The sequence below is a fragment of the Pseudorca crassidens genome, chromosome 3 (genome assembly GCF_039906515.1).
Source record: "Pseudorca crassidens isolate mPseCra1 chromosome 3, mPseCra1.hap1, whole genome shotgun sequence".
Taxonomy (NCBI): domain Eukaryota; kingdom Metazoa; phylum Chordata; class Mammalia; order Artiodactyla; family Delphinidae; genus Pseudorca; species Pseudorca crassidens.
This window is the reverse complement of record NC_090298.1, coordinates 76,977,900-76,990,695: the sequence shown is the minus strand read 5'-3', so window position 1 is coordinate 76,990,695 and position 12,796 is coordinate 76,977,900. Positions and strand designations below refer to the sequence as shown.

The 12,796-nt window shown below is 39.3% G+C and overlaps 1 protein-coding gene across 1 annotated transcript in view; it reads right to left on the bottom strand.

Moving 5' to 3' along the window:
- The window catches only part of FAM81B (family with sequence similarity 81 member B), a 66,979-nt gene that overhangs the window by 15,630 nt on the left and 38,553 nt on the right, over positions 1 to 12,796 (bottom strand). Inside the window, exons 7-8 of the mRNA XM_067730219.1 lie at positions 12,102 to 12,220; positions 1,919 to 2,048 (exon numbers count right to left, since the gene is read on the bottom strand). Of these exons, the coding sequence (XP_067586320.1) occupies positions 1,919 to 2,048; positions 12,102 to 12,220 (249 nt within the window). The remainder of the gene's footprint in view (positions 1 to 1,918; positions 2,049 to 12,101; positions 12,221 to 12,796) is intronic.

Here is a 12,796-nt window from a genome sequence, read left to right as displayed (position 1 = left end):
CTACAGACACACTAAATAACATAAGTGCAAGTTTATACATTGCAGCAATGTTTGAAAGAGCAAATTAGTGAAAAGAATCCAAATGTTCATCTATGAGAAACTGGTTAAATGAGGCATCATACACAGAGGGAGAGTACACAGTTGTGAAAAAGAATGAGGAAACTATGTATTGATAGGGTGGATCTCTAGGATATATTTGTTTAGTTAAAAAAACAAACAGGTGCATAGTAATACACATATGTTTTGTGTAAAAAGGAAAAAAATATATATTTGTTTTTGCTTCTGTCTTTTTAAGGCATACTGAAAGGATTCACAACAGACTAATAAAAAATTTTACCTGTGAGGGGCATGAATGGTTGTGATAACTGGTGACAGAAGTGGGAGTGAAAATTCTTGGGGTGTATTTTCTCGTATAGTTTTGATTTTGAATCATATGTATGTATTATCTTAGAAAAACTAAGGAGAGGGAACTAGAGTCTAATATCACCTTTGAAGTTAGATGCAAAATTAAATACTGAATTATTACAAAGACTGTATAGCTTTCATTATAGAAATTCCAGAATGTTTCAGCATTGGGAAATGCTCTGACATAGCACATTAGAAGGCCGAAGAAATAAATAAGCTAACAAACAGAAAGCCAAACCAAAACACAACCATGCTGAGTTAGGCATTTGTTAATGTCCAGAAGGTGTTTTATAAAATTAAATGTTCAGTTCTAATAAAAACTAAGTAAAGTAGGATTGATGGATACTTCCTTAATTGGTGGATACTTACTTTACTTCCTTAATAAGTCTGATAAAAATATATCAAACCAGTAGCCAACAGCAAACAACAAAGACATTTCCAGTGTAATCAGGAACAAGATAAGCTGCCTTCTTTGACCTCTCTTATGTAATATTATTCCGGAAGTTCTGGTCAAGGCCTTAAGAAAAAAGTCATGAAGTTTTACCAGAAAACTAGAGATAAAACTGTTATGATTTGTTGTTGATATGATTATCTTGAAAAACTGAGGGAATCGACCCAAAAACTATTAGGACTAATGAGATGGGTTTGTAGGAGGATGGACGAGCCTGGTGGGACTGGAGTAAACTGTGTGCCCCGGTGCACCTTCCACTCTTGATAAACTGGCTCCATGAACAAATAAACAGCAAGATTTCATCTCCCCCAATTCCCAAAGGATTTCCACTTTGTTCTGCCCAAATGACTTCAGAGGAGATGTGTTTGCCTCACATAAAGTACGTGACAAAGTGGGGCATGGAAGAGTTTGCATTGGCTCCTTTCAGTAAACCATTGCCTGGGAAGGTGAAAAGGGGGAGAGACATTGCAGGCAAAAAGAGCACAGAGAACATGGATGCAGTGCAGTATCTTGGAGTGAGTGGGACCTACCTACAGGTAGCTCAGTGTCACTGGGTCTAAAGGGTGAGCCAGGAGGCATGAGGGTGAGCTGTAGAGAAAAGCAGGGGCCAGTGTAGAGATGGCCTTTAAAATCCAGGCCAAAGGACTTGTGTATTATTTTGTAAGAGACGTAACCCATGGCAGGGATGTAATGTGATCAACTGACATTAATGCTGAACCTTTAATAGTATTATAATAGCTTCCATGGGAAATTCCTTTGCTTATTCTCTCTAGTTACACAGCCTTTGAGAAGAACCCAGAGAGTAAGGAAATAATGGCAACAGTAGAATCAAGTAGCATACGCTTACAAGGGGCGGCCGTTTTGGAACATCGGAGGCACTCATTCAATATTTGTTGATTACCCTGGCAGTACTCATGGTGTATATACATGAGCTGTCGTATTTAAACCTTTCGGAGGAAAAGAGTTCTTTTGAACAATTACCTCTTGACTGAGCTTTTTGATAAGCTATAATGATCTTACTTCCGGCAGTAACACGTAAGAGTTCCAAATATTTTCAGTTACCTTCATATCCAAGTTTTTAGAAACAGTTTCTAGGGCGGACATGAGCTCTTGAATTGTTTTTTCGAGTCGCCGGTGCTCGTGCCTGATGAAGTGAATGTCTCCAGAAAGCTTCATGATGCTGGAATCACATCTAGTGGCAAGATGAAAATTGGTTGTGAGATTGATAGGCTTATACCAGTTTTAATACTATAGTAGAATCCGTGCATTCATTTGATGGCAAAAGTTCTAAAGTTCTTTGAACAGTGAGTTGGCAGGTGTAGGAGCATATACAGAAATCTCCCTCATCTTCCTCTTTTTTTCCAGAGGGAGAGAAACCAGGTTGGATAATGATACATTGGCCCAAATCAAAGCACTGAGATGGAGTAGATGAAGACTTTGGGGGAAATTGGGTAAAATTTTAGATTTTTGGTCTGATATGTTAATTCAGCCATAGGAGTTCCAACAGATTTTGATGTTTTGGGCATACTCCCTGCTGCCCATGGTTAGGGCATTGTGTTCTGAGTCCTCTTTCCTCCCTTTAGCCTCTTCCCTTGGCTCCCAGACTGTCAGTTCTCCTTTGGCTAAAAGAAGTGTCCCAACACACCAAAGTCTTCCATCCCATCGTCAAAGGACAACATCCTTTCTCTTAGCCCCAGTGAAAACTCGCGCTCCTTGAGTGGTGTCAATCAAGTGTTGTCTTAGGTTAGGACAAAAATAATCCACACTAACGTGTGTATTGAGCTTTGGCCCATTGGGTGGCATTTGGTATTTCCAGGAAGGAACCCTGGTGAAATGGGGTTGGAGTTCAGATTAACAATCTTCCCAGCATATCAGGGAACCCCACCCACTATCCCAACTCACGGCCTCCCTTGGGAGAGAACAGGTTACATACTGTATTACCAGTTTCAATACACTCATGTTTGCATGAAGGATAGGGTGGAGAGCGCTGTCGTGTTGTGTCTTTTGTATGTGAGTCACCAGAGATCACTTTGAAGTTTGTCATTCTATAAAATAACTGTTTTGACTATCATCGAGTAATATTTATTAGGAATTATATTTTCATATTGTCATGCTAAGTGCTATAAATATTGTTTTATGACTGTCAACATTTTTTTAGGCTCTAGAAGTGAATTTCTTAAGATTTTTGATGCCAAAGTTGAGCCAAAGGTGAGCTAAGGATGGTAATTTTCCTGAGAAACCTCTTGAAAGGGATACCAGATAAATGGTGAGGGGTGGGGAGACTGCTGGGAGGAAAAATTAGGAAGTATTCTGATAAAAAATGGAAGCACCAAAGTCATGGGCGAAAGCCATTTCACACGTTTGTATATCTAAACTGTTATTGTCAGAACAACCTCTACTGTTGGTTAGAATATTCTTACGTGAGTTCACATTAAGACACCCAAAGGCTACACGGGAGTAGTTGCTGCTGCCCCCTCTCCCTGCCCCCTCTCCCTGCCGCCTCTCACCCAGCGCCACCTGCTCCCACGCTCAGGGACCGCTGGTCTGTGCGTCGTAGGCTAGTGGTTGAGGATTTAGTCAGATAGATGCGTCTTTGAGTCTGGCCTCTACTACTTCCTAGGTTTGTGATCTGGGACAATTTTCTTAACATCTGTAAGTTTCAGTTTTCCTTTTCTGAGAAAAAGGGATAACGATGCTGAGGTCACTGCATGTAGCTGCACAATTTGTCCCCTGCACAACTCCAGGGCGTGCCAGACATATGGTGAGGGGGACAATGTGAACAATGTCTCCCGGAGTGCTGTGTGCTCAGCTTTCCAAACCATAAGCGGCTGTCTTGAAGGGTGGACCTGCCTAGGGTTATTGAAGGATGAAGGAGGTAATGAATGCAAAATGTTTAGCCAGTGGCTGGCACAGAGGAAGCACCCACACAGGATCAGCAGCTACTGTTTATTTCCTCAAATAAATAAACAGTTGAGAGTTGCCACCTTTTCATTCTCGCCCCACCTCACCAGCTTAACCCCACACGTTGAAGTCAAGGGTTAGTGGTTTTTCAAAGCTGCACTCCATATTTCAAAAGGAAGTTTCTCTCTCTCTCCTTTGAAGTGATTTTATTGTTTCTTTTAAAATAACACATGCTCGTTATAAAAAAATTACACATAATACAAAAAGAAAAGAACAAAGAAGAGAGTTAACATCATCCCAAATTCCACTTTTCAGAGATAGTCATTGCTAATATTTGGTTATTATTTCATTCACCATTATACAAAATACACATATTATATAGATGTGTAGTTATATGTATATATATGTATATATATTACACATGGAGAGAGGAAGAAAGAAATATAATAAATTAATTTTAAAATATTAGGATTATAGGTACCAGTTTTAGTTAAAAACCTTACATTGAATTTTTTTTTTTTTTCGGTACACGGGCCTCTCTCACTGTTGTGGCCTCTCCGGTTGCGGAGCACAGGCTCCGAACGCGCACGCTCAGCGGCCATGGCTCACGGGCCCAGCCACTCCACGTCATGTGGGATCTTCCCGGACCGGGGCACGAACCCGCATCCCCTGCATCGGCAGGTGGACTCTCAACCACTGCGCCACCAGGGAAGCCCCATTACATTGAATTTTAATTTAACCTAAGGAAAGGAAACTGTAGTGAAAAATGAAGAAATTGCTGAACTTCAAATATATATATATATATATCTCCTCACTACAAGAGCTATTTCTAAAGAATGAAGTTATAAAAAGCTAACATAGATTGGAATCATTATACTTTTTACAACTGCCATTTCAACTTTAGACATTATCTATTGGCCATATGCCAAAAAGTGAGCAACTAAATGTTTATATCCTTGCTCTTTCAACAGTTTTTGTTAATACTTTTCTATTTTAAAAATAACAGTTTTTATGACATTTACAGTGCGTTCTGCAACTAAATTTCCCACTCTTATTGAATCTTCATTCTATATTTAGAGTCTATGTTCAATGACAGTCCTTTAAAACTATGATTTCTTATCTGAAATTCTTATTTTGATTTTTTTTTGGCTGCGTTGGTTCTTTGTTGCTGCCCGTGGGCTTTCTCTAGTTGCAGTGAGCAGGGGCTACTCTTTGTTGAGGTGCTCAGGCTTCTCATTGCAGTGGCTTCTCTTGTTGAGGAGTGTGGGCTCTAGGTGCATGGGCTTCAGTAGTTGTGGCACGCGGGCTCAGTAGTTGTGGCATGCAGGCTCAGTAGTTGTAGCGCATGGGCTTAGTTGCTCCACAGCATGTGGGATCTTCCCCGACTAGGGCTCGAACCTCTGTCCCGTGCATTGGCAGGCGGATTCTTAACCACTGCACCACCAGAGAAGTCCCCCCTTATTTTGATTTAATTCTTTGGTTGGCCAGATTTTGTCATCCAGATTTCAAAAGAAGGATCCAGGAAGTATTGGAATCTTTACATTCATGAATACTTGAGAATGTCTGTTCTCTTATACTTGAAAAGTAATTTGGTTAAGAAGACATTATTGGGTCACTTTTTCTTTTGTTCAGAACATGATAGACATTGCTCCATTCTTATCTGGCACGGTTTGAGGTGGAGAAGTCTGAGATGACTATGTTTTTTCATTATTCTTTTATGTGATCTGTTTTGTCTACCTAGATGTCTAATGATTCTTTTTGGTTTTTCTTTTCTCTTCTATTGATTCTTTATCCTTGATATTCAGTAACTTCAACCAGGTATCTTGGTTTAATTGTTCTTATGTACATTTTTCTGGGGTTGCAGTTTTCCTTTTGATCTACAGATTCAAATCTCTTGTTTCAAGAAAGCTTTCTCTCTTATAAGCATAAATATTTTTTTCTTCTGAAGAATTTGTTCTTTTTCTTCTTTAGGAGCTCCTCTTATGTCTCTGTTGAATGAGGTCTGTGTTGTCTTCCCTGTACATCATTTCTCTAACCATTTTTATATAGAAAAGCATTTTTGTTTTGTACAGTTTGCTCATGCCTTTTGGAAAAAAAATAACTTATTTTCACTTGTATGTATCCTCTTTTGGGGACTTCTAAAGTAGATTGAACCCCTGTAATATTTTAATGTTTTCTTTCACCTATCCCTGAGCAATTCCAGTTTATCTATCTCCTTTTGTTATTTGATAATCTCTTTTTGGGGGGGAACCCTTTTATCTCTTATTTTTATCGAAGTAAAGCATGTTTATAGTTTAAAAGTCAATAATAACAAGAAGGCTAATAACACACTGCAGTGGTTCTTGGTTCTGCCTCTCCCTACTTCTCTCAGTTCCTCTCCCAGGAGGCAAGAGCCCACCTTCACCCACACTCTCAGAGGTGCCTGGCCCAGCCCTCCTAAGCCTGTGAGAGGTCTGTGGTGTAAAACCAGGTCATTCTCAGCTTATCCCACAGCTTTAAAACTGGTCTCATTACATCTGCTCAGTCAGTTTCCACATGTCTGTCTGTCTTCTAGGTTCCAGTGTTTCTAGGCTGATATCCCCTGTCTTTGTGGGTTTATGTTTTAAAGGGAAAACTCTTTTTTACTGCAGACTTAGTGGGGCTTTTGGAAGGAGCAAAATGACATGTGACAGTTCAATCAGCAATCTTCTTTTATCTCTTTTGTTTACTCTTAATTTCTTTGAAACCAGGAGAACTTTAATTTGAACTCTTCCTCTGTTTTTCTGGGTAATTCCTGTCATGAGATATATTCATCAGTCTTACACTTTTATCTACCTACGTACCTATCTATCGATCGATCGATCGATTGACGGTGGTGGTGGTTTTCACGCACAGGCCAGATTCTTCCTAAGTCCCACTTTCACATCTTCCTGAGATTCTGGCCACTGGCCTATGAGTGAGAGTATATATATATATATATATATTTTTTTTTTTATTAAATAATTTTTATTGGAGTAGAGTTGATTTCCACTGTTGTGTTAATTTCAGGTGTACAGCAAAGTGAGTCAGTTATACATATACATATCTCCACTCTTTTTTAGATTCTTTTTCCGTATAGGTCATTACAGAGTATTGATTAGAGTTCCCTGTGCTATACCGTAGGTCCTTATTATCTATTTTATATACAGTTGTGTGTATATGTCAGTCCCAATCTCCCAGTTTATCCCTCCCTGCCCCCCTTACTGCCAGGTAACCATGAGTTTGTTTTCTACATCTGTAACTCTATTTCTGTTTTGTAGATAAATTCATTTGTAACCTTTTTTTAGATTCCACATATAAGCAATATCATATGATATTTGTTTTTCTCTGCCTGACTTACTTCACTCAGCATGACAATCCCTAGGTCCATCCATGTTGCTGTAAATGGCCTTGTTTCATGCCTTTTTTATGGCCGAATAATATTCCATTGTATATATGTGAGTTAGTGTGTGTTTGGTGGAGAGTAGATCACTTCCTCTACTCAGCCTTATCGTTATCAAATCTGTTGTTTCTTTAGGCCCAGGGAAGAGGGCACATCTCCCCGTTTTCTCCTCAAAAACCAGATTGGTGTATCTCACAGCAAATCATCATGATAGATTCTTTCATGTGATGTTATCGCCTCCTCTCCTTCCTCAGCCCGTTGCGCCCCAGCTGGTTTCTCTCAGGCATGAAGTGGCAAGAAGGGAGGCCCCAGTTGATAAATAGCACGATTGCATCTTCAGCTCTACCCACTCTGCTCTTCTGTGTTGCTGACCTGAATCTCTCAAGGGACGTTTCCTATCTCTCCTGTGACTCACCCCATCCCCTAGGTAACATTGCTATATTCAAAATATTTGGTCTATGCCTTTCTGAATTATGCCTCTTGATTTGGAGGAAATCATTATGTTTAAGGTCTAAGGAGAACGCTGTCAGTCCAAACATCTCAGTATTTGCTAAATGTGCTCTGTTTGTGGTTCGTGGTTATGGCAACTTCCATGTTCTAGTAAAGATGAAGTTTTTTGTTTTCTTCCTTTTATTTTTACTGGCATTGAGATGTCTCAAGTGGAGTAAAAATATCTTTAACGAGAAGTCCCCACTCTTTTCAAAAGTTGACAGTATCCAAATAATATCGTTATTGTTTCTCCAAAGGACATGACTTATGCTTTTAATCCCACATCAACACAACTTTTTTTTTTCATCTGCAGATCTGCCTTGGGGTCCCAAATAGTCAAGTGTGGATAGAGGGTTGGCCTCCTCTGGCTGCTTCTACAGATTGTAAGCCGTCTGTGTGGCTGCCTTTTACATACCTGCCTTTTTCTTTCTTTGCACATGAGACTAATCTATCAAATACAGTACAGAGTGTCAAAAGCAGGCCAGACAACTTCGCGAACCTCATCTCATTGGAAGTATTTGCTTTTAAACTGCCACTATATTGGAGTGGAAAATAAGATACAAAATTCAAAGCACATTGTTGTTATCAAATATTGAGTTTGATTTATGAAGCAGTAAAAGGTTTGCTAGGAATTATGTTAAAATAATCAACTTAGGACTTCCCTGGTGGCGCAGTGGTTGAGAGTCCGCCCGCCGATGCAGGGGACATGGGTTCGTGCCCCGGTCCGGGAAGATCCCACATGCCGCGGAGTGGCTGGGCCCGTGAGCCATGGCCGCTGAGCCTGTGCGTCCGGAGCCTGTGCTCCGCAACGGGAGAGGCCACAACAGTGAGAGGCCCATGTACCGCAAAAAAAAAATCAACTTTGTTTCACTTATGCCAAAACGCTGACTGGAATTAAGGTCAATATATGTGGGAAAAAAGTAATTAATCTGCCTCAGCTGGTCCATGGGTCACTTGCCTGCAAAAATACGGAAAAGAAAAAATGGAAGTGTGAATTTAAATCTCATGGGTTTTAGCCAGAATCTGTCTCAAATCACTAGATTTAAGAAAGTTTCATAAAAGGGAGACATTTCAAGGAAAAATAAGACCTTGTCCTAAAATCACTGCTTCATATTAAAGGGGAAGGTAAGTAAGCAATCAGAGAGCAAGTTGGAGGAATAGGGGGCTGTTGATTTTTCCCTCCTCCCTCAGATGCACCAAATAACCAGCAAAATGTGGATCAAGTCCTTCTGAGTAAAATTCAGAAACTGGTTTAGAGACTTCTACACATCAGGCAACTAATACCCACATCAAACTGGGTGGAAAAAGTTGAGACACACCCATGCCATAAGCCCCATCCCTGGTGCAGCACCTTACTGTTGGGAGGAAACCCCCAAATCCGATTCTCCGTGGGGAGCAAAGGGTGTGGACCATACATCTAGCTGCCACCCAAGAGACTGGCTCCCAAATCACCTAGCCCTGAGACCCGATGGGGCTCATCTGTGAATCCCTTGGGATCACAGAAAACAAAGAGGGCGTTTTAAATGGTCACATGATTTAAAAAAATGGGCAAAAACCTGAACAGATATTTGTCCATAGATGACGTACAAATGGCCAACAGGTACATGAAAAAGAGCTCTATATTACTAATCATCAGGGAAATGCAAATCAAAACCATATCACCTCATACCTGTTAAGATGAGAATTATCAAAAAAATAAAAGATAACAAGTATTGGTGCAGATGTGGAGAAAAAGGAATCCTTCTACATTGTTAACAGGAATGTAAATTGGTATAGCCATTACACAAAACAGAATGGAGGTTCTTTTAAAAATTAAAAATAGAACTGTTATATCATCCAGAAATCCCCCCTCTGGATACATATCCAAAGGAAATGAAATGAATACCTGGAAGAAATATGTACTTTCATGTTCATTGCAGCAGTATTCATAATAACCAGGATATGGAAACAACCTAAGTGTCTTTGGATGAATAGATAAAGAAATTGTGATACACACACACACACACACACACACACACACACACACACACACACACACTCTCTCTCTCTGAAATTTTCAGCCTCAGAAAAGGAGACATTGCCATTTGCAACAACATGGATGAACCTGGAGGACATTATGCTCAGTGAAAAAAGCCAGACACAGGAGGAAAAAACTGCATCATTTCATTTATATGTGGAACCTAAAAAAGTCAAATACATAGAAACAGAGAGGAGAACAGTGGTTATTAGGGGTGAGGAGGTGGGGGAAATGGGGAGACGTCGATCAGGGGCACAAAGTGGCCGTTCTGTAGGCTGCATAAGTCTAGAGACCTAATGCACCGTGTGATGACTACAGTGAATAATGCTGTATTGAAGAATGGAAATATGCTAAGAGAGTAGATTTCAGGTGCTCTCATCACACACACATAAAGGTAACTCTGTGAGGAGAAGATATGCTAATTAGCTTGACTATAGTAATCATTTTAGTATGTATATGTATATCAAATCATCGTGTACACCTTAAATACATACAACATTTTGTAAAAAGGAAACAAAAAAAAGAAACTGGAGCAGAACAAAAATAGTTGCACATCTTTTCCTTGATATTATTCCATTCATCTCTTGGCTTCATCTGAATCTGTTTGTGACTTTGTCTTGTACGTAAGAGAGGATTTACAAGAATGAAATAGTAGGGTCTTAAGTGGTTTGCAGAAAAAAAACTAGTTGAAGTGTCATCAGCACCAAGTTGAACCAAATTCCAAATTCCATTCAAGAGATTTTTGGTGTTTATCTTCTTTGTAAAATCATGGCACATCTAAGTAGGGTGATGGGTTTGCTGGGGTTTGTTTTATTATCTTGCTTCATAGCTTACCCAAATATTATAAAGATTCTTTTCCATGTATCAAATATTATAGAATAAAATATACAATTTTATATATTTTAAAATATGTATACATATAATATATAATTATATATGTATATACGTATGTATGTTTATGTTTGTGTATACACACATACACACACACATATGTACTAATCCTGTAGATTCTGTTTTCTGAATGTCTGTTACGTGCTCTGGACTTGCACGGCCAGTGCTTTCGTTTAGACATTTCTCACCTTGATTGCTACAATAGCTTCCTTTCATCTTCATGCCTTCTTTCTGTACCCCACCAGTTTGGCTACTACTAGAAGGTCACTAAATGTCATCCCCTTACTTAAAATCTTCCCATGGCTATTTATAACTTTCTACATAAAGTTTAAACTTTTTACCTTGGCCAAAGATCCTCATCACCCAACTCTGGACCATTTCTCTAGCTTCATCTCCCAATCTCCCATCTCTCCCTAAGTGCAAATCCAAAATAACATAACTAAAATACTCTTCTCACAGGTAGCCCCTGAACATGTCACAGTCATTTACCCCTCAGTTCTTTTGCACATATCTTGCCTCCTATGTGAAGTGTCTTTCCTTTCCTTCCCTGTCTAGTTAACTGCTACAAACCTTTCAAAATTCATGTCAAGTGTCACCTCCTCCAGGAAGCCATCTTTATGCCCCCATCTGATTTGGATATTCCCATAGCACCCCAGGCTTTCATTATAGTGGTCACCTCATTGATCTATGTTTTCCCAGGTAGACTTTGAATTTACAGGAAAGGGACCATGTTGCTGAAACCCTGAATATTAGCACACTGCCTGGCATATAGAAGTGTTTAATACTTTTTTTGTCGTTGTTGTTGAATTGAATGGACGGATAAACTAGAAGAGGTTTGTCTTAGGTGTTAATCACCTAATTATTATTGGTCATTAATAATAATTATTGGTCATTAACACTTGAGAGCAGATTAATGAGATGAAGGTGGGGGTATTTCAGGAGAGAGGAGAGAGGTGCTGGCAGAAGATGTAAAGGTGGAAAGGTGTCCACGCTCAGCCACTCACAAGTCATCTTTCATGTGTCAACCAGAGTGGTCCTGCCATTGTCAATGCCTACAAATTTTTGCTGAACTGTACACCATGAATTCTTCCAACTTACAAGTCTCATACAAAGGATATCATTTAAAATTTTATTCACTTGACCATTAAATCCCTTTTGCTAGGCTTCTATATGTAATTATTGTATATTTTAAATGTTTTAATCACTAGATTTGATACATCTGGGGATCTTGTGTGTGGTTTCAAGGGTATGTCTTTGTATAGATGTTGGCATTTGGACAGCTGAGGGCTGTAAAGACAATACTTGTCATTTGCAGATGAAACCAAACGGGGCATTCTGTATGAGAGGTCCTTTATAGAACCTTTGGATCTCACAGGGAGCATGAAGCTTTCAAATTTCATGATACACTTTCAAATTTCATGATACACTTTCTCATCATTTAGCTTAAAGGCAGTATCTTGTTTTCTACAATATGGGACTTGTTTAGGGATGAGAACTCAGTGGCCAGCAACTGACCACTAAGCATTAGTTAACACGCTTCTTCTCACCTGGCTACTCTTCCTCGAAGATCTCCAACTCCTTGAAGGTGTTTGGTGTTTAGGTCCTGTACTGCAAAATTAATTCCTGTGGCTGCCACGTCTCGAGCTTTTATTTGTTCCTCCAACATCTGCAATATTTGAGTTAAAATTCCCATTAATTTCCCATCAGACATGATAAGAAAATATCATTTAAAGTAGAGGTTACAAAATTGGGTGCATTTCCTAGTTAGGCTGATAGTGTAAGTGAGTGAGAGGGTCCTGTATCGGAGAGAAGCCATCTTTGCTTTATTTGAGGGAGATAGTGATGGCGTTGAGTCCTGCCGATTGTTGCCAGGTGGGCATGATGGTTCAACGATGTCTCAACAGAAGCCAGAAATCCAGATTTTATGTTAAGTTTCTCATTTTAAAATATTGACATCTTATTTAAATTCTTTTACAGACACCATATGGGCCAAACAAAACATATTTATTGTGTTATTATGGCCATGGCCATCATCGACATAAAAGCTTTTCACAAAAACCTCTTTCAGAATTGGTGGTACAGTTTAGAAGAAGGAACCTTTCATACGGCATCAAGCAAGGCCCTTTACAGATTGAATCAGAACCACAATGAAGCTAATACAATTAACACAAGCAAATCTGAATCAAACTGTTTCACATACATGGAGTGAAAAACATTTATTGTTTTAGATTTTTTAGAGAAC